The following is a 26,572-nucleotide window of genomic DNA, read 5'->3' on the forward strand; positions in this document are numbered from 1 at the left end:
TCAATCAACAATCAGGTGGATAGAACCACCCTACCAATCAGGCGTAAGAACGCCCTACTTAATCTTACCCGGACCGGACCATACGGACAGTTCTTCGACTTCCTCCTCCAGCGCCCGTTCGTTCTCTTACTCCATGTAGCATTCCTGTGGGATTCCAGTCAGGACAATAGGTCACTGCAAGAGAGGTCCGTTCAGAATTGGTGAAGCTCTGTCGATCGGCAGCCGGGCGAGAGCCCTCTCAAGGCAGGCATGCTCCGATCATTTAGATGTTCACTTCTTCGTCTGGATCTCTCTTACCGCACCCCATGTCACTGATGGACCCCGCGTTGGGACGCCAATTGTTGGAAATGAGCCCATAATCCTATCGATGCCCAGGCTGCTGGCGCAAACCGCCTCTTAGTTCCCATGTTGAATAGTTATTAAAATAAAGAGACGGGTGCTGGAAGCAGGAATCAAGAACAGAGTTTATTTCTCATGAGGAGAGCAAGTCATTTCGGACACGAAACACAGTGTCTTTCGGGAGGTGCTCTAACAAGTGAGCTGAGACTCGTGCTTTTATACCCTACAGAACACTTGATAACACAATCGGGACTGTATGACGCAAAAGAAAGACGTCCCTCTAATCCTCGTGGTGATCCTACCCACATACATTCACAATAGGGACCCTTGACCTGCTGATAAGAGGGGAGGGCAATCACGCAGCTGAATGTCTCGTAGGATGTGTACGCCTGATCATAGCCCAGGGGGTGGGGTGGCTAAGACCAATAGAGGATCCTTTGAAGAGGAGTGACTTCATACAATAAGGGCAGTAAATGGTATCTCCTGGCCCAGGCGATGGCCTCGGACATGTGTGGTCAGCCGGACTCAGGGGGAAAGGGTCATCAAAGGAGTGGTATTCATGCCGTGTGGACAATCGAGCGCAGAGGGAAGGCTTGTCAACAGAGGGGCATTCATGGAAGGGTAGGAGGTGTTGGTCAGGCGCGGCCGTGACTCTCAAGGACTGGGTCTTGCAGAAGAAGAAGGTTTATGACTTGCCCACGTGAGGAGAAGGGAGGGGTAGCCAGGGTGGACACAAGGGTAGAGTCACACAGAGAGCGAGAGAGAGATCTTATGACCCGTACATGAGAGAGCGGGGGCAGTCAGGTGCAGCTGGGGAGGGCCACGTCAGCTAAGGCGAAGGATGCCTCTTCAAGAGGGGATGGGGGGTTTGCGTGGGTCGAGCAAAAGGGGGCTGCCTTTCAGGGCAGGGTCGCGTAAAAGGGAGAGGGTTTCATGGTTTATGCATGTGAGGGAGAGAGATTTCGAATACACGCAGAAGGGGAGCCGGTGATTCTAATCTTAGGCGGGCAAAAGGGCCAGGGTGCCTAAAATGGCTGTCATGTATACATGGGTACAGGCCTTTGCTGGCAGTAGGATGTAGTTAATGCTTTACGGTATTCATGGTACGCGCAGGGAGAGGAGTGGGAAAAGGGAAATGAACGTTGCTTATGTACATCAATATTTCTAATTTTCTACACATATGGTTATGTTGGAAGAAATTTAGAATTAAACATCATGAATCGTTTCTGTATTATTAATGCTGTATATCATTCCACCATCTAGTCTATCTTTCTTTTTATATATTTTTTTTTGAGTGTCGACCCGAAAGTGATCAGCCATCCATCTATAACGTAAGACATACACCCACAATGCCCCACTGCGTTGTCACCATCTTTTGTTTCTTTTTTCCGTCCTTGGGTTGTGAAGCACAATCAAGAGCTGCATATTTAAGATCACCTAAAGACATTAGGGCGCCATTGAAGGAGAGCAAGGAAAATGCTGAAAAACAACCTCAAACCCTGATTTTAAAAACTGATTTTCCACGTGGGCTTCAACAACATTTGTCTAAGAATATGCAATTAGAGGGTAGGGCTTTCTCTGTTAGAGTGATAATGCCCCCTTTAGGCTGTGCCCAAATTGTCTATTTAGGGACTACAAGTTTGACGGATGAATGTCGTGGGTGGAATTCCTTCCTAGGACTCTGAAAGCAAGGGAGAAACAGAGGTGGCCACACTCTGCAATGATGCAAAGACCAAACAGCCCTTCCCTTAGGACTTGCGCCTGTTGAGTGACAAAGAATTATTCAAGGAGACTGATGTGGTGCAGGAGTCCGACTTCAAAGATCCCACTGGCTCAGACCAGGGCAGTGAGGCAGGAAATTTCAGACACCTCTGTTAGGGAGGGGGGGGGGGAGTGTAATGCAGTAGATGTCTTCTAGTTCAAAGTGGGCACCAGGCATAAAAGTAGGGCTCTCAGACACACTCCTCATATCATGTCCAGGATCAGCCCGGACTGCGTTGAAGTAAGGTTAGCACTATATTGAGATTCCATGCTGGAATCAACCCAAAATTTCTTCCAAAAGTAGTTTCAGCTTTCCATATCAATCAGTTGATTTACCTACTAGTTCTACAATCCGATTCAGTTGCGGAAAGAGCTCTTCGTACCCTGGATGTCAAAAGCGCTCTAATGATACTGATATAACTAAACAGTTTCTAAAACTAAACAACTTTGTTGCTTTTTCACCCCCTCACATAGAAAAGCCCATAGCTAAAACAGGCATTTTTCACTGGATAATTAAATGCATTCAGACATGAACTCCAAAGCAAACAGAACTTTGCCTACACCACCTAGAGTGCACACTACCTGTAAAATAGGAGCTCCCATGGCCTTTCTAGGCAATATCCCGATAGCTGATATTTGTAAAGCAGCTACATGGTCTACACAACACACTTTGACTAAACGTTATTGTGTGGATGTTTTATCATGCCAACAAGCCAAAGTAGGGCATGCAGTGATACATACTCTTTGAAACAACTGCAACACCCACAGGATACCCACCTCTTTTGTGGAGGCTCTGCTTTACAGTCTATGCAGAGCATGTGAATCTACAGCCACACATGCCATTGAATGAATTTTATTACCTTGTAAGCATCTGTTCGTGGCATGTAATGCTGTAGATTTACATGCGCCCACCCTCCTCCCCGTACACCTATGGCCGTTGCAGTACCTATCCATCTGAAAGAGACACGTTAGTGATAGATTCCTTACCTTAGAATATCCCCAGGCGTCAGACTGGATCCGGAAACTTTTGCGTAGCAATACCCCTGCGCGCTGATAGGCGTCGTCTGCGGCTCCGCGTCCGTCGTCGGCGTCGTGAGCGCCGGGATAACGTCGTCGGAGTACTTAGACGGCGCCCATGCACGCTGACGTCAGTTCTTCTTTTTTCCGCGCCAGCTAGCGCAGATCCGGAAGAAGCTCTACCCCCAGTCACTTTTTGACTGAAAAGTTTTTGATCCTTTTTGATCTCTTTTAGTCGACTGTCTCGACTATCGGTGCCAGGGATGCCCGGGTTCAAGCCTTGTACGAAGTGCGGCCGACTCATGTCGGTCACGGACCCCCATCGCCGGTGCCTGAAGTGCTTAGGCCTCGACCACGACGATCGAACCTGCGTCGACTGCCGGGCCCTGACGTCGAAGGCTAGGCGGGAGCGGTCCCGCAAGCGTCTCGAGCTGAGGCACTCGGCCCGCGCCGCTCCAGGTCCCGGTCCCGGTCCCACGGGAGGTCGAGGGACAGGTCGCGAGGTCGGAGTCATCGACGTTCTGGAAGTGGACACCGATCGTCTGGTTCCAAGTCCTCAGGTAAGAGGCATGAGAGGTCGGAACGACACCATCGGTCCTCCGACCCGCCCCGACGCTCGCTCGATGCGGCCGGGGACTCGGGCGACACCGCCCACGCGGCTCCGCGGGAGTCGCAAGCGTCGCCGCCTGCCCCACACCTTCGGGTCCCTGGGCACGGCGCGTCGCAGGAGGAGGTCGAGAGGTACCTCATGGCCATGAGGGCCCTCCCTCCTCAGTCGGTTCCCGTGGCGCCTTCGGGCCGATCGGCTCCGTCTGGAGGTCCTTCCGGGTCGGGCGCTTCGGCCCCGACGACGTCGGGTACTTCGGGCCCGGCGCCGCTGGCGACTTCGGTCCCGGCGCCGCGCGACCTCGCTGGATCCGGCTCCGGATCCGGGACCTCGCCGGTCGACCTTACGACCTCGCCGGCGCCGTCCCTTCAGGTGTCGTCCCCGGCAGCCGATGTGGTTGCCGACCCCAATGCTTCCTACGGTCCTACTCAGGAGTCGGAGGGGCGCCGCTGGGCGCCGATTCCGTCGGCCTTTGGAGACTTCTATCTCCACGAGGAGGCCCTGGCTGTTAATCCTGGTCTCCAGGAGCCAGGTGACGAGGAGCAATGGGAGGGGTCCGAGGACCCTCTGGCACGTGATTGCCAGTCGCATCAGGACTGGACATATGAGCTTGGGGAGGCCAGTGGTATTGACACCTCGCCAGACACTGGATTTACGTCGCCCCCGACTGTGGCTTCGGAGGCGGGTTCTGCTTACAGCGTAGTGTTGACGAAGGCAGCTAAGGCCTTAAACCTTCAGCTCCCCGTCGCGGCCGTGAGGACTAATCTCCTCACTGAGGTCCTCAAACAGCAGTCCGGCTCCGCGGAGCCCCTCCTGCCGTTCAATGAGGCCTTGTGTGACGTTCTGCTGGGCACTTGGTCCAAGCCCGCCACAGGCCCCCCTGTGGACAGGAACGTGGCCAGACGCTACCGCCCGGCACCGGGCGACCCTTGCTTTTTGTCCACCCATCCCACCCCCGAGAGCCTGGTCATCCAGGCCTCTAACTCCCAAACCGCATTCCCGTCGGCCCCGCCCGACAGGGAATCCAAGAGATATGAGCAGTTCGGGAAGAAGGTCTTCTCGTCTGTGAGCCTAGGGCTACGGTCTGTGAACACCAACTGTCTCTTGGGCCGCTACACCCACACTCTGTGGGACACGGTTGCGGAGGTGCTGCCACAATGCCCTGAGGAGGTCAGGGCTAAACTCAGCCAAACCCTTGCGGACGGCCGAGATGCGGCACGCTTCTCTATCCGGTGTGGGCTGGATACCACGGACTCACTGGGCAGGGCGATGGCAACGACGGTGGCGGTTCGACGCCACGCCTGGTTGAGGTCCGCCAACTTCTCGGCCGATGTCCAGGCCACCCTTCTGGACATGCCGTTTGATGGCCGTCGCCTCTTCGGCGACAAGGCAGACCATGCGCTGGAACGTTTCAAGGACTCCAGGGCCACGGCCAAGTCCTTGGGCCTTACGGCCCCACGCCAGCAATCGGGTGCCTTTCGCTCCTTTCGTGGCCACGGAAGGGGCGCCCCACCACGGACCGTCAGCCACGCGCCGCAGAATGTTCAGCAACGCGGTGGCGGCCGTGGGAACCGCCGTGGCGGTGGTCGGGGCCAGCGGCGAGGCCAGTCCACACCTCCCTCAGCAGCCCCCGCCTCAAAACCTTCCTAGTCAGAGTTTTCAGGCCCATGTGACGCCTGTGGGAGGCAGGGTTCGCCATCACCTCTCCCACTGGCATTCAGTCACTTCGGACAGGTGGGTGCTGCAAATTGTCCGAAGGGGTTTCTCCCTCCCCTTCGAGTCTTCCCCTCCATCCATGCCACCTCAATACCACCGTGTGTCGGGGGATCACTTGCAACTTCTGCAAGAGGAGGTTTCGGCCCTCTTGGCCAAGAGGGCCATCGAGCGCGTTCCTGGGCCAGAAGTAGGACGTGGTTGTTACTCCCACTACTTTCTGGTACCCAAGAAGGGCAAAGGGGGCCTACGCCCTATCTTGGATCTGCGGAACGTCAACGGCTTCCTCCGGACGGAGAAGTTCAAGATGCTCACTTTGGCTCAGGTCCTGGCTGCCCTGGACCCGGGAGACTGGATGGTAGCGTTGGACTTGCAGGACGCCTATTTCCACATCCCCGTCCTGCCGGCCCACCGGCGTTACCTACGGTTCATGGTAGGCCAAGAGCACTTTGTTTACCGTGCTCCCCTTCGGCCTTGCCAGCGCCCCACGGGTGTTCACGAAGGTGATGGCGGTGGTCGCAGCCCATCTGCGCAGGCAGGGGATATCAGTCTTCCCCTACCTCGACGACTGGTTGTTGAAGGCGGGCTCGCCCCAGTCAGTCGTCAGCCACCTCCAGACTACGGCCGACCTCCTGCACTTGCTGGGGTTCTCCATCAATGTGCCGAAGTCACACCTGTGTCCCTCTCAAAAGCTCCTCTTCATCGGAGCGGTTCTCGACTCGGCGCAGTTTCGGGTTTACCCACCCGAACAGCGGGTTCGGGATATTCAGGCTCTGATTCCTGTCTTCAGGCCGTTATCCCGGGTCTCGGTCAGGTTGACGCTGCGGCTTCTGGGGCTGATGGCCTCCTGCATCCTTCTGGTGCGTCACGCCAGGTGGCGGATGCGGGCTCTGCAGTGGGACCTGAAGTTTCAGTGGGCCCAGCATCAGGGCAACCTGTCCGATCATGTCCTGATCTCAGAGGGCACTGCGAAGCAACTGCAGTGGTGGCTCACGGACCGCGACTGGGTCAGTGGCAGACCCCTCTCCCTACCCCAGCCGGAGCACGTAGTTGTGACGGACGCGTCCCTCCAGGGCTGGGGAGGCCACATGGGAGAGGCGGAGATCAGAGGCCTCTGGTCTCCGGCGGAGTCCCGGCTCCACATCAACCTTCTGGAGCTGCGGGCGATTCGTCTTGCACTGAAGGCATTCCTCCCCTCTGTCAAGGGGAGCGTAGTGCAAGTGTTCACCGACAACACCACCGCCATGTGGTACTGCAACAAACAGGGCGGTGTGGGGTCGTGGACCCTCTGCCAGGAGGCTCTGCGTCTCTGGCAGTGGCTGGAACATCAGGGCGTGACCCTGGTGGTTCAACACCTGGCAGGCTCTCTGAATGCCAGGGCGGACGAACTCAGCCGCCGGTGCATGATGGATCACGAATGGCGTCTGAACTCGGACGTGGCGCAAGGTCTCTTTCGACAGTGGGGACAGCCTTGGTTAGATCTATTCGCCACAGAAGAGAACGCGCAATGTCAGCAGTTCTGCGCGTTGGAGTTTCCAAGGCGGCACTCGCTCGGAGACGCTTTTCGTCGCGAGTGGAGCTGCGGTCTGTTGTACGCCTTTCCGCCTATACCACTTCTGCCCAGAGTGCTGAAGAAGATCAGGCGCGACCGGGCCCAGGTCGTCCTTGTGGCTCCGGACTGGGCACGAAGATACTGGTATCCCGAGCTACTCAGCATGTCAGTCGATCCCCCGATTCGTCTGCCTCTTCGGGAGGACCTTCTGTCGCAGCAGCAGGGGACGGTCCTGCACCCGAACCTGTCCAGTCTCCACCTACAAGCTTGGAGATTGAGCGGCGGCAGTTGAGGCCATTTGACTTGCCTCCCGAAGTCTGTGATATCATTCTGGCAGCCAGGCGTCCCTCCACAAAGTCGGTATACGCCTGCCGGTGGAACAGATTTGTGGCATGGTGCACAGCAAAGGCTGTGGATCCTCTCTCTGCACCCCTTTCGGAAGTGCTGCTCTTTCTTCTTTCCCTTGCCCAGCAGGGCTCTGCTCTGGGCACTCTTAAAGGGTACCTTTCTGCTCTATCAGCCTTCTTGAGGCTACCAGATCAGCCTTCTTTATTCAAGTCCCCTATTGTGAGTAGATTTCTGAAGGGCATCACGCACATGTTCCCTCCCGTTCCCTTCGTGATGCCCCAGTGGGACTTGAATCTGGTTCTCACCTATCTGATGTGTGCTCCCTTTGAGCCGCTTCATAACTGCCCTCTTTGTCTCCTTACTCTAAAGACGACCTTCCTGGTTGCCATCACCTCTGCCAGGAGGGTGAGTGAGCTCCAGGCTCTTTCTTCTTCTCCGCCTTTCCTGTCTGTTCATCCTGACAAGGTGGTGTTACGTACACGACCTTCCTTTCTGCCCAAGGTTGTCACGGCCTTCCACATCGGGCAGTCCATCACTTTGCCCACCTTCTTTCCGCCTCCGCACCCCTCGAAAGAGGAGGAGAGGCTCCACCGTCTGGATCCAAAACGTGCGCTCTCCTACTACCTAGATCGCACACGCCAATTCCGGGTGGATGACCAACTCTTCGTTGGTTACGTGGGCGCGAAGAAGGGAAAGGCTGTGCACAAGAGGACCATCTCTAGGTGGATCATCTTGTGTATTCAAGCATGTTACTCCATGGCGAGGAAGGAGCCCCCGGCTGGATTGCGGGCTCACTCCACTCGGGCCACGGCAACGACAACTGCCCTGGGCCGCGGTGTCCCCCTGCAGGACATCTGTCAGGCAGCCACGTGGGCCTCGCTGCACACGTTCGCAAGACACTACTGCCTGGACAGTCAAGTCCGGAGGGATGGCTTCTTTGGCCGTTCCGTCCTCCAGGACTTTCTGGTGTGATATTGGTTCGCAGACCCACCACCGGGGTTGGTATTGCTGGGGTATCTATTCTAAGGTAAGGAATCTATCACTAACGTGTCTCTTTCAGATGCACAAGTTACTACTTGTGTAACGATATATCTGTAAGAGACATTAGTTAGTGATAGATTCCTTACCGACCCACCCATCCTCCCCGTTCTGCGAACCGATATCTAGGGTTAAGGTCATCCCCTTTCAGGGCCCTAGTTTCATGGCACCAGTGTTAGTTCTATCATGGCTCTGCGTATCTGGCGCGGAAAAGCTGTGTTATCAGAACTGACGTCAGCGCGCATGGGCGCCGTCTAAGTACTCCGACGACGTCATCCCGGCGCTCACGACGCCGACGACGGACGCGGAGCCGCAGACGACGCCTACCAGCGCGCAGGGGTATTGCTACGCAAAAGTTTCCGGATCCAGTCTGACGCCTGGGGATATTCTAAGGTAAGGAATCTATCACTAACTAATGTCTCTTACAGATATATCGTTACACAAGTAGTAACTTGTGCACTAGTTCATTTGCATGGACATCTCTTTACTGATAGTTACTCCATTCTCACTCACCTTTGAAAAATCTAACAATGGAGCCAATGTCCATGCACTCTATTACCAAGAGATGGAGTGACTTTGTCTTGTGACTCGAAAGACTTCTTTGAAGAAAAACAACTTACACACATCCAGACCCAACACTAGATGGTGCAAGTATGCAGAGCATATCAATCTACAGCAGTATATGCCACAAACATTTGCTTAATAGGGTAAGTTACATAATCCTTCTATTGCCACTGTACGACAACTCGAATATAGAAAGTAATTCATAAACTCATTATTTGAGGAGAGTCTATGCTAGACCAGAAATAAGCTTACACACATTAGTCACAAGAATGTTATCAATTGTCACATATACGAATAGAACTTTAAATATTGAGCATTTCTTGTGTTTTTCTTTCTTTTTTTTTTTGCAGGTGTGAAATTGAAAATCGTTACCAAGGGAATCCTCTGAAAGGAACATGTTACTGTAAGTAAGATTGCAATAATAGCTAGCAACATATGGTAACTTGTATGCCGGGGTCTCTTTGCTTTTAATGCCTTAATAAATAATTGTGTTTCAGGTGTGAATTGCTTGTTAATAATGTGGTGCAAACTGTAGAAATGTGAAAGTAGTTGTGTTGCAATTTGAGGTTGCCTACTCCAACTCCCATCTAAAATAGTTTCATTAACCCCTCCCCTGCTAATGACTGAACCGCTCCGTCATCAGCTGCGGTGGCGCTGTGCTGATGACGGAGCGGTTCCGTCATGGCCCTCCCGAGGCGCCTGCGCGGCGCATATTCCGCGCCTGCTCTGGGCGTTCTATTGAGCGGGCGGGGCAATGACGAAACCGCTCCGTCATAAGCACAGCGCAACCGACACTGGTGACGGAGCGGTTCCGTCACCAGCATGCGCCCGCCGCATTTCCGCTCCGCCCCCTTAGCACTGCGGCAGAATAGCCGCCGCAGTGAAGGGGATGGCTACCTTATCGGTCCTCCTTCTTAAAGGTAAACTTGTTCATGATCATGTTAGTCCCCTTATCAGTGTACCCCCATTGTTGCGACCAAGCGTTAACCACGCTTAGGTATTTGGGATTTTTAATACCCCCTCCGAGTTCCTTTCCCTATTCTTTTTCCCTAGGAGGTTTGCCCACCGCCCCTCTGTCCTGCTAAGACCGGTTTTGTAAGGGCGAAATACCCTACACTTTTATAGGGTTGAAACGTAGACTGTCCCCTTGGTCTTACTCCTACGGTGAATCAGGATTCGTACAGCCTAACAAAGGAGATACTGTTCTTTGTGATTAAAACATTGACAAATGAATTTTGCTAAGCAGCTCCTAAATTACGGAGACCAACTCAATATGTATATATTATTGATCAATGAAGAAAAAATTGTTTATTGTTTATAATACGTCACTCTTGTGCACTCCACTTCCTCACGTCACTTCCCTCCCTTCCCTATGTGGGCACTAGAAATTTTGATAAAGCAAAAGAAAAATTTCTCTAAAAATTGCATAACCATGAAATGGTTGACATAGGTACTTTGTGAATTAAAACATCGTAACCTCATTTGTTTGCTTCTTTACTCAACTATTTTATTCTATTCTATATTGTATATAAATCAATCCTTTCAGTCCGGGACCCCTCTGTTCATGACAATTATCACCCGGGTCCCAGTGACTATTTTGGGTTTTACCCTGTTGTTTGTAGCATACTTCGTGCAGACTCTGTCTGCGAGGTTCTTTTTTCCTTTTTTCATTTTGTAAATATTTTGGCTATCATCCAGCTAAAATCCAATCTTTTAGACTTTGGGTGTATCCTCCGCAGTGGGGCACACCTTTCTTGTTTTTAGGTCCCCTCACACACCAACAGGCCCCTTGGTTTCATGCTTCATCATCGGGGTCATCGTACCCCTCTACGGGGTACGGCGTGCTGCGACCTACGGATACGCGGGAGCACTTGATAGACTATGTGTGGAGTAGGTGAGGGTTTTTTTTATATGTGAGTGTATTGTGGGGTTTGGGAATTAGTGAAAGGTTAAAAAGGACCTGGCTCGTTGGGTGACTAAAAAATATTTAATAAGCCCCCGGGCTGATACTGTTAAAATGCAGGTGGGAGGTTGTTACGCTGTTAATGTGAGTTACCTCCTTTTGGTGTGCGTCGACATGTTTCGGTGCAAGATGCACCTTCTTCAAGACGGGGTGCACAAATCCCCACCTTACTCACGTTTCTCTAACCAATACTAGAATTTTCTAATAAAAGTGAGGAAAGAAATTACAGTGCAGGTAAAAACAATGTACCTAGCAAAAAAAGACGGAGTCTGTTATTCAACTGTTTAGGAGTTGAAGGAAAAGCCTCATGAGCCAAACGTCAGGATCTGGTGTGCTAAATAGCACGATTTCTGCGAGGAAATACCTCCCGATCGATCCCCAACGAGCCAGGTCCTTTTTAACCTTTCACTAATTCCCAAACCCCACAATACACTCACATATAAAAAAAAACCTCACTTACACCGCACATAGTCTATCAAGTGCTCCCGCGTATCCGTAGGTCGCAGCACGCCGTACCCCGTAGAAACCTTCCTGCTGACTTGTTTGTCAAAAGAAAGGGTAGTGTCCAAGATAAAACCCAGGTTGCGGGCCGATGAGCAGGGCATAGGGCAGGCTCTGAGAGCAGAGGGACACCAGTCCATCGACCAGATCTCCTGTTTGCTTCCAAAAATAAGAACCTCTGGTATCTCCCCATTTAATTTAAGGAAGTTCCTAATCATCCAGCCTGCGACTGCCTCCATACAATTCCTAATATTTTGGGCTGTGATATTAACGGATTGTGAGAGGGAGACCATGATCTGAGTGTCGTCGGCATAGGATAGGTCTTTCAGCCCAAACGACCTTACAAGCCTGGCGAGTGGGGCCACAATGATGTTAAAAAGCGTGGGGCTCAAGGACGAGCCCTGGGGGACCCCACACTGCACAGCCTGGACAGGGGATAAAAAGTCACCCAACTTGACCCTCTGTTTTCGCTGATCAAGAAAAGATGTCAGGAGGCTCAGGGCTGGTCCATCGACTCCCAACTCACTAAGGCGGATAGCGAGAATAGAGGGGTACAGGGTGTCAAATGCGGCAGTAAGGTCGAACAGTACCAGCAAGGTGGTCTGGCCACTGTCGACCTTAGTGCGGATGTTATTGACAACCACTGTGAGAGCCGACTCTGTGCAATGTGCCCTCCGGAAACCATGCTACCAGGAACCCAGGGCACTGTGACCAGAGAAGGCCCCTAAGGGCTGCAGCCCTTATTGTGCCACCCTTAGAGGCCCTGTACCCTGACACACACACACACACACAATGCCTTTGCAGGCTGTTTGTCTTGATGTAGAACAAAACAGTTGACATGGCACACATCTCTTTGTGTTTAATCCTGGGTTAGGGAGCACTCCGTTCTACGTATTTTTTTGAATTTTTTCAAAATGGTGCTGCGGTTACTCGGGTTTGTCAGTCCCTTGGTTTAAATAGCTTGTTTATGTTGGGTATGCTGGCCCAACGAACCGTGCACTATCCACTTGGTGCTATGCACCTGAACTTATTTCGTTGCTTCAACAAATAATAAACCTTATGTGTTCTCAGTTACTTATATTTATTTTAAATTGTTTCATCTCTCTTGCTCATAAACGTATTATCACTTAATATTGCATTTCAATAACTGATATAGCTTTCACAGTCATAAACAACAGTAACATTTCATTTCATGTTATGCTTTTACAATGCTATTCATTATACATTCTTTGCCAGAGAGCCCAATGCATTTCGGCACTGCCAATGTGCCTTCATCAGGGGCGGATCTGTGTGCGTTGTGCTCAATGTTCAAACGACAAATGTCGTACGATCTAGCACTCCCTGTATGTCCAGCACTTTAGCGTTCTTAAAAATCCGATAGTTCTGCGTGCACTAATATCAAAAACTTCCTCTCCGTTACGAAATGACCTCCTGTTCTGTTCTCACTAAGGAAACCATGCAACCAGGAACCCAGGGCACTGTGACCAGAGATGGCCCCTAAGGGCTGCAGCCCTTATTGTGCCACGGCCCTGTACCCTGACACACACACACAATGCCTTTGCAGGCTGTTTGTCTTGATGCAGAACAAAACATACCCACAGCACACTGACCTGGCATACCTCAGTCACCCCTCTAGCTGGGTGACCTATGCCAATGGTGTGGGTACAGGTGCATGAGCCCTGTACCCCTACAGTACCCAGGTCCATTACTGGGCACTGTAAGTGCAGTGCTGCCATTAAGAGTATATGGTGCTGGGAGTTCGTCCTCACCAACTCCACAGCACCATGATGGCTGCACTGAAGACTGAGAAGTTTGTTATCAAACTTCTCAGCACATTAAACCCACACTGATGCCAGTGTGGGATTTAATGTACAATGCACGACAGAGGGCGACTTGGAGTTGCCCCCCGAAACTAACCCACAACCCGTGTCCTGACGGAGAGCTGCCTAGGCTGCCACCCAGCAGACATGTTGCTGGACCTCTGGGTAGGGAGCCATCCGCAACAATGCACATCCTGGGGCGAGGTGCTAGGCCTCCGCCCCCAGGATGGGCAGGGGGAGCTTTAAAGGCATGCCACCTTTGTGAGTTTCTCCAGACCACCTGCTGTACTCAGCAACTGGCCCCCACCGGTTCTGAACCCACTCTGGCGGGAAGACAGGCGGAAAAACCTAAGTGAGAAAAGGGTGTGTGCCAACCTCTCCCAACCCCACCCCTCAGGTGGGGGAGGCGAGGTGAAGCACAACTCCGGGCTCTCGCCATCTTGAGAATGGGGAGCCCTACCCAATCAGAGACCGGCTCCGGCCCCCCTCCCACAGGAGAGTGGCAGGATGGGGGGGAGGGGTACTCACCCCAGGGAATGGACCCATGGCCTGACCTTCCTATACCTGTAACGCCCCTAGATTTAGTATTTAGGGGCACTCTGAACCTTCCTTCTTAAGATCCCGATTCTGGAACAAGAAGAAGAAAGAAGACCTGCTGTGCAGCTGCTAACAAGAGGACAACACCAACTGACTTGGCCCCAGCCCAACAAGCCTGTCGACCCTCGAACCTGCTCCTGCTAATTCCTGGCGTCTCCTGTGGTTAGCAACCTCGAAACCTCCCCCCCCCCCCCCCCCCCCCCCCGAGGACCTGACTGTCTTTTTCATCTAAAGACTGGGACTCCCACGAGCAGTGGTTCTGCTCAAACAGCAACAAACCCTGGTGCCATCCAGAAACCGCGAATCCAGCACACACTGCACCCGCCGTGCCCCACCTGTGCCTGAGTGAACAAAGACCACGAGGACGTCCCCCCGGCGACTGTGACCATGAATCCAGAACCCAAGGACCCTCCTCGATGCTCCTGACTCCTGCAGCCTCACAACCAGGGACCCCTCCAACCGAGACCAGCTGAGGGTAGGATTTCCCGACATCAAAAGACACCCCTGCACCCGGCGCCCCACGGCCCCCTGTCCCAACTACTTGGTGGCTACCTAACCTACAGCTTCCCAACTTACCTCTCTAAGAAGTGGTCGCACCTGAAGAATCTCCGTCCCCGAGCTTGCGGCCTTTGTTCGTCTTGTAGCTTTCCCATTGAAATACATTGGGCGCCCCGACGGCCCAAATGCACCCTGCATCCAGCCGCCTGAGTGCCACTGGAAGTGCAGCATCTGTCCTATCCTACTTCTCCACTTGCCCCGTGTAAGTGACCAGGAGAACAGCTCCCACAGCCGCGTTACCTGCCTGCTAGCAGCCACCAGCCAAAGGCCCCCTGCCCGCCGTAGGCTAACATTGGGCCTACTCACTTGGCACCCGGCTGACCCTGTGCCACTCAGGGTGTAACAACTGTACCTACCTGACCCTGGGAGACACCTGAGTCTTACCCCAGAACCTTAACTCTGCCAGTCGAGTACTTCCCCAAAGACCGATAACTTGATTTTCCCCATAGGGTAACATTGGCTGGTTTTCACTTGGAAATTCTTCTAAGTGTTGAGTTTACAACTTTGAAATATTCCTTAAAAATCGTCCGATCACAAAAACGAAATTACTCACCTGTTACCAGGAGAGATGCCAGTGCTGGATCTTTGTGCCCAGCACTGACCCTCAAAAGTAATTACAACTGTGATTTTACGATAAACTGATTTTCTCCCATAGGATAACATTGCCTGTTTTTTGTCAGAATTTCTTCTAAGTGTAGATTTTCAAAAATACAAATATTCCTTAAAAATCACCTGTGTAACAAAAATGATTTCTTTCAACTGTTTACAGGAAATGCACCAGGGCTGAATCCAGGATCCAGTCCCGAGTAAGAAAAACATTTGTAAAGTTATTTTATTGCATTTACTTAAAACTTCCCATTGAGCTCAATATTATAATTGTGTTCAACTTATGTTGCATATTGCAACAGCTGTATCTATTGCATTGAAATGTCAACTTCTATTTGAAAGTGTTAAATTGCAGCATCTCATTCTGAGAAAGTATTTGTTCGAGGCATATGAGCTGCAGATCTCACACTTCGCATTAGATTGCCATCTGGATCGCCATCTGGTGTTGGGCTCTGATGCTTGTACGTTGTTGTCTTTGAAGAAGTCTTTGTAGTCACAAGATAGGTGACTCCTCCCTTGGACGATAGTGTGCATGGGCATCAACTCCATCCTTAGATTGTTTTTTTCCGCCATTGGGTTCGGATGCAACTTTTGCGCTCCGGTTCAAAATCTCTATTTCAAACCACTTCGACGCGAAAAGCTTCCAAAACTCTTCGGATTGACTTCGAACATCTTCATCTTCAACAAAAAACTTTCATCAGCTCGATTCCGTTCGTCGACGCGGGCTGTTGGGCCTATCCACGCCGTGAGGCCTACGGCTCATGGAAAGGACGCTATTTAAGAAATGCCCCCAGTGTGGAGCAAAATTCCCGCACAAGTGACCATCACAAGGTCTGCAACCTGTGCCTATCACCTGAACACGACGAGTCCAGCTGTCCAGCCTCCGCATCTCTTTGATCGAAGAAGACCATTCGAGATCATAGGGCTCGGCGGCGCTTCAGAAGCCCCGCCTCCAGGCCCGGTTCCGAAAAAAAAAGAAAAACCTTCTGGAAGCTCGGGACCGAGCAAACCGCATGTACCAATCCCACCTGCACCTTTGGCACCAAAACCCAAAGAACTCTTGGCTCCGAAATCGGTTCGGACGCCTTCCACCTCCAAAGACAAATCGGCCCCGGAAACCTCGAGGCCTGTGGATAACCCGGCTTCAAACGTTTCCAAGCCTAAAGCGATTCCCGAGGAAGAAGAACTTTTTTATTCGGATCCTGTCGATCCTAAGCAGAAAAAGATTTATATTAATCCAGAAACAGGACATGTCACAGCTGTGCCACGTAAGAAGAGGTAGTTAGACACAGCACCTGCTTCTCCAGTGCCTGTGAAAAAGGACTCTTCCACATCACCTATGCATCCTCCTTCTCCTATACTTCCTTCTAACCCACTTCCTCCCCTAAACCTATTACACCACCTCAGCCTGAAACTTCTCCACCTCATACATCCCCAGATGATGATGATGACGACCTAGGGGTGGGGTTTGACCCAAATGACCCATTCACGTATCCAACTCACCCAGATGATTGGGAGTACCCTGTCCCAACAGATATACCAGACATCCCAAGCCCACACACATACCCCTCAAACCCATCTCCCCAGACGATATTGGTTTTGGGCAGTTAATTAATGGGACTGCCATCTAGCATGGCGTCACAATGCACTCAGATGCAGCAGAAGAGGACTTCCTGTTGGATACATTTGAGCAGTCCCAAAAGACAGTGCAAATATTGCCAATGATCAAGGGAGTCATTAAACATGCCCCCGAAGTGTTTAACACCTTGGCTGCTAAGGGTTTTCCCGCTGGGTGCTGGATTTTCAGATTTACCATTGTTCATGACAAGGTCAACTCGTCATAAGCACGGGGCAGGTAAAACCCATGACGAGTTGACCTTGTCATTAGCATGGAAGTGGTTAAAGATCGCGTACGGGCTGGGATTCTTAACCCTAGAATAGAAAAAAAGTATAGACCTGCCCCTGAAGATCCTGCTTAGATTAAGGGACAGCTGCCTTTGGATTCTCTAAGAGTTTCCAACGCTAGAAAGCGTGCCAACTCTCAAACCTTCGGGGAGGCGCCACCCCCTGATAAAGAATCCAAATTACTAGACGCTTATGGCAAAAGGATAGCTGCGCAAGCAGCCAACCACTGGTGCATAGCCAACATGCAGGCACTGCTCTCAAGATATGATAGGGCTCACTACGAGCAGTTAGAAACCCTACTACAACATTTGCCAGATCAATAAAAAACCCAAGCAAATGATCTTATGCAAGAGGGCAAGGTAATTTCAAATGCATCAATAAAATGCACTCTTAATGCGGCAGACACTGCCTCTAGATCCATCAATACCATTGTGCTCCTTAGGCGGCATGCCTGGCTGCGCATCTTAGGCTTTAAGCAGGAAGTCCAGACTACCATCCTCAACCAGCCGTTCAACCAACAACTTTTTGGCCCGGCTGTGGACACTGCACTTGAAAAAATAAAAAAAGATACTGAGACTGCTAAGTCCATGGGAGCTTTACAGTCTCCACAAACATGGGGCTACTTTCGTTGCTCCTTCTATAGAGGGAACTCCAAAAACATGGGAGCAGACAGTTCCTCTTCCTTTAAATCAACACACAAACATCCCCCAATAGAGGATATTTTAGAGGCGGATACAGAGGAACTAACAATAAAGGAAGAGGTCGAGGTAATAACACTCGTACCTCCCCCGCCACAAAACAGTGACTTCCCTCAGCTCCCCCCAGGCCATCCCACTCCAGTCGTGGGGAGATTATCACAGTTCCTACCTGTCTGGAATTCCATCATAACAGCCCCTTAGGAAGACGGGACCCGTCTCTCCGCTGCCATATCCTAGGCATTAGCTGGTTTGAGACGGATGTACCCGCCCGTCTCGGAGTCCACAGTGACTCGCTATCGCTGATTCTTTCAACCCAGACGCCGGGTCGGAAAGATCACCGGCTATACGGACCGTTATCCCATTTGTGCTTACTGCCCTGAAGAGTCACGGGCTCCTTGCCTGCTTGACGAAACACGTGTCGGCTGGTCATTTGCTTTTGAAGTTATTTTTCAACAAAGGAAGGTCAAATACAATCCTTTGAAGAACAAAAAGACTTTCTATTGTGTTCACTTTGTTTCATTTACTACCTATTGTGTTCTTTTGATTAAGCATGACATATGTATACACCTCGCTTTAAGTGTGCACAGGATTCTTGTCATAATTACAGAGTGGGCCCTGGCCACTCTCTGCAGAGGTTTCGGGGTCTCCTCTGACCTTGCTGCACAGTCTTCATTATTGTTGTTTTTTACCTAACACACACCGCTACCAGTAGAGGCGCCACACTTCCTGTACATGTCAAAACCCTCCACAGAACCCGTACACAACAGACAAGTGGGTGAGACAAATTATCCAGTATGGTTACTGCCTAGAACTTACAGCTAACCCCCACTCCCCCCCACCCACACACACACACATATCACTCAAGCAGCATCCAATGTCCACAGAGCATCTCACACTCCTCAAACAAGAGGTTCTCTTACTGCTTCAAAAGCATGCAATAGAGCCTATTCCCTCAAAACATCAAGGAACAAGGGTTTACTTGCTGTACTTCCTAATACCCCAAAAAGATGGGACTCTACGACCAATACTCAACCTCAGACCCCTCAACCTATATATACACTCAGATCATTTTCATATGATCACTCCAACAAGTGCTCCCGCTGCTGCAACAAGGCGACTTTCTTGACACACTAGATCTCAAGGACGCCTACTTCACATTCCCATACATCCCTCTCACAGAAAGTATCTAAGGTTTGTAGTGGACGGACAACACTATCAGTTAAAAGTACTTGTACTTGGAGTCACCACTGCACTCCGAGTGTACACAAAATTCCTTGCAGTAGTAGTAGCATATCTCAGAAGAAAACAGATCCATGTCTTCCCATATTTAGACGACTGGTTACTAAAAGCCAAGTCATTCAACCAGTGTGTTCAACACACTCACCAAACCATTCAGACATTACACAACTTGGGGTTCACGATCAGCTACACAGTCGCATCTCCAGCCCTCTCATATACACCAATATCTAGGGGCTACAATAAACGCCTCCACAGCTCTAGCATATCCCAGTCCAGCCAGCATAGCGAGCATTCAAGTCCTCGTCACAAAATTTCAAGCTAACACTCTCTCCCAGCCAGAGTGTTCATGCAGCTCACGGGCATGATGGCATCTTGCATTTTTATTGTACCATATGCAAGACTTCAAATGCGTCCATTACAGGAATGTCTAGCACATCAGTGGAATCGGGCTCAAGGACAACTTACAGATCTGGTGTTGGTAGACAGCTGCACACAGGGCGGCCATTCTTCGAACCTGTTCCACAGATAGTACTAACAACAGACGCATCACTCACAAGATGGGGAGCCCATCTCCTCATACATACAACTCAGGGCAAGTGGAACACTCAACAAAAAGTGCTCCACCATAATCACCTGGAACTACTAGCAATATTCCTAGCACTAAAACATTCCAAGTACATGTACAAAACAAAGCTGTCTTGATCCGGACGGACAACATGACAGCCATGTACTACATACAAAAAAAAGGAGGCACACATTCTCTGCAACTGGCACAGAACATTTGGAGAGGGGTCATCCCACAAAATATATATCTACTTGGCGAACACCTTCCAGGAGTTCACAATCACATTGTGAATCTGTTAAGTCGACAGACACAACAGATTCCCGAATGGGAAGTACATCCCCAAGTTCTTCTACCATTTTTCCCCATGTGGGCCAACCAGACATAGATCTGTTCGCCACGCACGACAACGCAAAATGCCCAGCTTTCGCCGCCAGGTTTCCACACCCATTGTCCAAGGGCAATGCGATATGGATGAACTGGTCAGGCAGATTGGTGTACGCTTTTCCGCCACTCCCACTAATTCCACTAGTGGTACTCAAGCTCCGCCTACAGTCTCTCAAACTAATCTTAGTAGCTCCCACCCCACGTGGGCACGCCAACCGTGGTTCACAACACTGTTGGAACTCTCACTGGTTCCACACCAAAAACTGCGCCTGTCCCCATCTCTGCTAAAGCAGAACCATGGAGAGATCAGACATCCAGGTCCAGGTCAGCTGAATCTGGCGATCTGTCTTCAGAGATCAGAGTTCAGTTACCTTAACCTACCACCGGACTGTATGAACATCATTAAAGAAGACAGACAACCTACTACTAGAGCTTACTATGCTGAAAAATGGAAAACATTTGCCATTTACTGCTCCAATAACCATATTGATCCACTGGATGCCTCCATCATGAATATCATTTGCTACCTACTGCACTTGCAGAGATTTAATCTAGCATATTCATCCATACGTTTACATCTAGCAGCACTTGCTGCTTACTTACAAAACAGACATCACTTGTCACTGTTTAGATTCCCTGCAATTAAAGCTTTTATGGAGGGCCTAAAAAGAATCATTCCTCCTAGGTCACCACCCTCTCCAGTATGGAACCTAAATCTTGATCTTTACAGGCTCATGGGACCCCCATTTGAACCTTTACACAAATGCAAACTACAGTTCCTCACATGGAAAGTAGCTTTCCTTGTTGCTATTACCTCTCTTAGAAGAGTTAGTGAGATCCAGGAACCATTCTTACAATTAAATCGTAAGAAAGTGGTCCTCAGGGCAAACCCAAAATTCCTTCTTAAAGTCGTCTCTCCTTTTCATCTTAGCCAATCTGTGGAGTTTCCAGTGTTTTTTCCAAACCCAGACTCAGTAGCAGAGAGAGCTCTACACACCCTAGATGTTAAGAGCCCTACTTTATTACATTGACAGAACCAGATCCTTTCGCAAAACAATTGTTTGTAGCTTTCTCCCCACCGCATAAAGGAAATCCCATGTCTAAAGCTGGGTTTGCTAGGTGAAGTATTAAATGCATCCAAATATGCTACCAAACAGCGAAACGCATATTAACGATTCACCCTAGAGCGCACTCCACATGCAAACTAGGAGCCTCTATGGCATTCTTAAGGAACATTCCCTAGAAGACCTCTGTAAAGCAGCAACATGGTTTACAACACACACCTTCACTAAACACTATTGTGTTGACGTGCAAGCCAAGCATCAAGCTTCTGTGGGCCAAGCTGTTCTCAAAACTCTCTTTCAAACTACTGCACCCGATACAGGTGGCCACCGCTAGGGGAGATACTGCTGTATAGTCTATGGTAAGTGTGAGATCTGCAGCTCCTATGCCATGAACGGAAAATGCTACTTACCAGAATGCATCTGTTCTTGGCATGTAGAGCTGCAGATTCTCACACGCCCATCCACCTCCCCGGGACCTGTATCTGTTCCAGTTCGATCTCACTTAGATATACACACATGGACATCTTTTTCTTTCTACTAACTCCATCATTTCGATCATGGTGAAAACAATCTAAGGATGGAGTCGATGCCCATGCACACTATCGTCCAAGGGAGGAATAGCCTATCTCGTGACTACGAAGACTTCTTCCAAGACAACAACAACGTACAAGCATCCGAGCCCAACACCAGAACTCGATCCAGATGGCAATCTAATGCGAAGTGTGAGAATCTGCAGCTCTACATGCCAAGAACAGATGCATACTGGTAAGTAGCATTTTCCTTATACCTACTTGTGGTTCTAAAATAAAACAATATATTTTTATATACAAAACAATTGGCCTAAAGTTCAGTACTTGAGTGTGTGAGACCATTTGCTGACTGAGTGTGTACAACAAATGCTTTACACTGTCCTCTGAAACTGCCTTACTGCTCGACCAAGCTTCCACTTTAGAGAGTAAGGTTATATCTAACTTTAGGCTCTGGCAAACATCTGGGGTCTGTGGACTCTGTGCACACTGTACCTTACTTTGGAACGGTATATACAGAGCCACTTTCTTACAACATGCTCGCTCAAGTTCTGTGTGTCCTGCATCCGGAAGACTGGATGGTATCAATAGAAAAGCAGGACACAGCTTTTCACATCCCTGCCCTGCCCTAGATGTAACATGCGGTTCACAGTGGGGCACGAGCCCTTTCAGTTTGCAGTGCTTCCCTTCAACTTTTCCAGCGCCCCTCGTATGTTCACCAAGGTGATAGCGGTGGTTGCAGCACACTTGCGAAAGTCCTAGGTTCCAGCCCTTGTCTACCTCAGTTATTGTTTTTTGCAAGCAGGCTCAGCTCAGGCTGTCTACCACCTCCAGTCTACGGCAAACCTGCTCCACTCACTGTAGTTCACTATCAACCTGCCGAAGTGACACCTGACTCCCTGTCAGATGCTCCCTTTCATCGTAGCTATTCTGTACACAGTGCAGTTTCAGGCTTATCCTCCGGAATGGCGAGTCCATGATATTTAGACCGATACCAGTGATTCAGCCTCTTTTCTGGGAGTAATATGTCCATGCTGTGGATATTGAAAGAGCACTTAAAATGTATTTGCAAAAAACTTCAGAGTTTTTTAGATCTGACTCTATTTTTTGTTCTTATGGGTTTGGTCATGAAGGCATTACATATTCAATTGCTACTGTTAGCAGTTTGTGTACACTTATCTAAGTCTAGGGCCTATGAATTTTCAGGAGTTACTATTCCTTCTCCTATTCGAGAACATACCACTATAGGAGTCTCTCCCTCAAAGGAAGTAGCTCGGAAGAGGAGGGGCTGGTTAATGGATCGCTTTAGCTACACGAGTCTCTCCTATGACTTTTTTTAAACACTAAAGTTTGCAGGTTCCTAACTGTAGTAAGGAATTTTGGATCTGCAGTTCTGAGTGCAGTTACTGATAGTATTTTCCTTATTTGCCTCATATATTTCACTGAATAATGAAACCTTGTTTAGCCATTATCCTAGAAATCTGTCTCTAACAATGCCTCTGTAATGTTTTGCTATGCCTTCCAAGTTCCAAGGAGGGATGGAAGCGGTAATATACTTAGTGATCTTCATGAAACCCTATCCTCTTCAGGCTGTAATAACACGGACAGCCATCAGAAAGCCAGCTGCTCGATGAAACTCAGTTTGGATTCCGGAAGTTTCATGGTACTGAAACAGCGCTTATTAAGGCAGCGGATGATATCCGACTGATCCGAGATCAAGGTGGATCAGCACTATTGGTGCTTCTAGACCTGTCTGCCGCATTCGACACGGTCGACCATAAGATCCTGGTCGACCGTGTCGAGGGAATGGGAGTAAGGGGCTTAGCCAAGAATCTATTGACATCATTCCTGGCGGACAGATCTCAGGCAGTCGCCTTGGGACGATTCGAGTCAACAGAGTTGTCCTTGCCATGTGGGGTACCCCAAGGTTCATCCCTGAGTCCGACACTCTTTAATATCTACGTGTCGGACCTCGCAAAAACCATCAAAGCGCATGGGATGAACCTTACCTCATATGCTGACGACACCCAGTTGATTCTGACGGTCAGAGATGACGGGGAAGCAGTAGCGGAGAGTTTTAAGGCAGGAATGCTGGCTATCGGCCGGTGGATGTCCGAAAGCCGCTTAAAGCTGAATTCGGAAAAAAAACGAAGTGATAACCTTTGGTCACCTTAGCCCCAGCTGGTCTTCGGCATGGTGGCCACCATCTTTCGGAGCTCTGCCTAAACCATCTACGAAGGTGAGAAACTTAGGTGTCACTTTCGATGATAACCTGAATTTTGTGGCTCATGCCAATCAGACGACCTCTGTGGCTTTTTACAAGCTACGCCTGGTTAAAAAGATCCTGCCATTTCTCCCTGAATCTGCAGGCAGAACCCTGGTAAGCGCCCTTGTGTTGTCGGCACTAGACTATTGCAATGGCTTGTTTGCCAATGCTCAAATCAGGGTCATAAAAAAAATGCAGCTAGTACAGAACGCTGCGGCTAGGATACTCTCAGGTGTCCCCAGATTTAAACCAATAACTAATACCCTGAGAGAGCTTCACTGGCTTCCAGTAAAGAATCGAATAAAGTTCAAGACCTTGTGCATTGTGTACAAAGCCTTGCACCAACAAGCCCCACAATTTCTGAGAGATAACCTTACGCCATATCTACCTTCCCGACCACTTCGGTCCGCGAAGATGAACGATCTGGTAGTGCCACGTACTAGATTAGTTAACTGGGGAGACAGACGCTTTTTGGTGGCTGCCCCTAAATTGTGGAATACTCTTCCGCAATCCATTAGATCAAGCCCTAATTTGCTGTCATTCAGGAAACAGCTGAAAACATGGTTGTTTAACCTCTAAAGTCTAGAAGCCAAAGTAAGGAGAGTCTGCAGATTACTGCGCCGAGACGCCTGCGGGCAATTGTTCGCGCTATATTAAGTGTCAAAAAAATAAATAAATAAATAAAATAAATAATTGACAAGCACCAATTCAAAGAAACTTTATTTCGGCCAATAGATCATAAAAATGCATGCGCATTACAGTAACATTTCATTAAGACAATCCATGTGCTCAGACCCCAATTCCTTAGAATAAAATTGCCATCACATAGGTCAGCACCCCATAAAATGAACATAAATGTATACAAATTTAGGAAAATGATAAACACAAGTATAGGTCATATTGCAACCACACAATACCATAAAATGGATAAAAAAGGGACCAAGTCCAGTTAAAACATCATGGAATTGGCTGTGTGAACCTGAGGAATGGTATTCAAAAGCGTTCTGCGTGCACCCCACATAGAAAATAAAAAACGTGACACCGCAAATACAATAGGCAGATGAGCGTTATATTCCAATAGTCTAAATGCCTCAGTGAAGTGCTCGGTTCTCCAGTTTCTGCATAACTGGATCAACCATCGATACCTAGCCTTCATATAGCCTGGACAAAAAAAAGAATACATGAAGTTCTGACTCCTCTACATTGCTGCAGGCCCGAAAGCCCAAAGGGCTTGAGCTTGCCCATTTGTTTGTGAAGGCATACAACGGGAGGACCCCATACCTAAATTGTAAATATAGCTTCCTGGCTAGGATGGGATGGATGTCATCCAATACAGACTCTAAGCTATTCTGATTTTTTATTCCCAGAAATGCTACGGTAAGAGAGCCAGTTGCATATCGCCTCTGCAAGTTTGTGAGTTTACTCTCCGTATAACTCATAGCCAGTTCCTTCCTGGATATTGTGGGGCAAGCTGCCTCAGCATTGTACCATAGGTTCAATCTACTCATAGCCAAAAGTGTGTCCCGAACATGAGCTAACCATGGTAATTTACTCTCACCATGGAGGCTCAAATCTTCCCTCAATACCCTGTAATCAACCACTTCCGGGGTAGCACACAGGCGACGCTAAAATTCAAGGGGTCTAAAAGCAATTTTGTCTGCAATTGGTGAAGCAGTGTAAGGAGGGAGCTGAGGGGGAAGATCAAATAGCTGCCTGAAAAAGGTGTTCTCCTTTTTAGTTATGATACAGGGAGAACAGTGCCCCAAGATTTCATCCCTGTACATGGCGGCACCCCTGGCTTGTACTTTGTAAATTTCAACCAACGGACCAAATGGTTTGTGGGTGGAATTCCTGATTAACGTAGATAAACCCCCATGGTCTGAGCTACTTTTAGGCTAGATTTTTTTATTTGAGATCCCCAGTCCATTTTTGCTGTAAGGGTGACCCCGAGATACTCAAATACAGACACCTTCTCCAGTGGGGTGCCATTTAGGCACACGTTTAGTCGAGTACTGCTAAATGGATTGAAAACCATGTATTTGGTCTTCTGAGTGTTGATTTCAAGCTCCCTGCATTTACAGAAGGCATTGAAGTTGTTGAGGATCCTCTGTAAGCCGAAAGGTGACTTAGAGAGCAAAAGAGTATCATCGGCAAACATCAATATCGGTACTTTGTGGTTCGCTATCTGAGGTGCGCCAATGTCCTTCCCAGCGAACAGTGTCTCTACCAGTGCATTTATAAATAGACCAAAAAGAGTAGGGGCAAGGACACAACCTTGTCAGACTCCTCTGTCTATGGGAATAGGTGTGGTGAGTTCTCCATATTTGCCAAACCTGATTTGGGCTTTGTTGCCTTCATGAACCCGTTTTAGCAGTGACAAAAATAGGCTGGGGCCCCCAGATAACTCAAATTGCCCACAATTTTTCTCTTGGGACCAAATCAAACATGAATTTTAGGTCCATGGAGATTAAGTGGAGGCTGCCACACTCTATAGACACCGTCTTCCAATATAGGAGTTGAAGCCTGAAGATTTGGTCTATTATGGACGTCTTTTCTTCAAAGCCAGCTTGAAACTAGCTCAGGATCTTGTGCTCTTCTATCCAAGTCTGGAGACGACCCAGCAATACACAAGCAAAGCTTTTTGGGCTGACTTGAATTAGACGTATTAGGTATATAATTTATGGGAAGAAGTGATGAACCCTTTTCATACATTGGCAACAGTTTCACGCCCGCCCAATTTGCATGGATCGCCATTCCCTGTAAAATAGCATTATACAGGGTCCACAAATAAGGGGCCCAGATGGTGGGTTCACTACAAAAGAGATCCTCTGGGATCTTATCTAGCCCCGGGGCTTTGGACTGGGCTACTTTACTTATAGCGCTAAGAATCTCATTAAGAGTTATCTTAGTGGCCTCAGTGCAGATTTTCTGTGGCGGAGG

At 49.4% G+C, this 26,572-nt stretch overlaps 1 protein-coding gene across 1 annotated transcript in view; it reads left to right on the top strand.

Moving 5' to 3' along the window:
• Nucleotides 1-26,572, top strand: part of ATRN (attractin) — a 960,574-nt gene that overhangs the window by 527,907 nt on the left and 406,095 nt on the right. The window contains exon 21 of the mRNA XM_086964304.1: nt 9,290-9,342. Coding sequence (XP_086820430.1) covers nt 9,290-9,342 — 53 coding nt within the window. The remainder of the gene's footprint in view (nt 1-9,289; nt 9,343-26,572) is intronic.

This window comes from Lissotriton vulgaris, chromosome 3_2 (assembly GCF_964263255.1).
Source record: "Lissotriton vulgaris chromosome 3_2, aLisVul1.2, whole genome shotgun sequence".
NCBI classification, from domain to species: Eukaryota; Metazoa; Chordata; class Amphibia; order Caudata; family Salamandridae; genus Lissotriton; species Lissotriton vulgaris.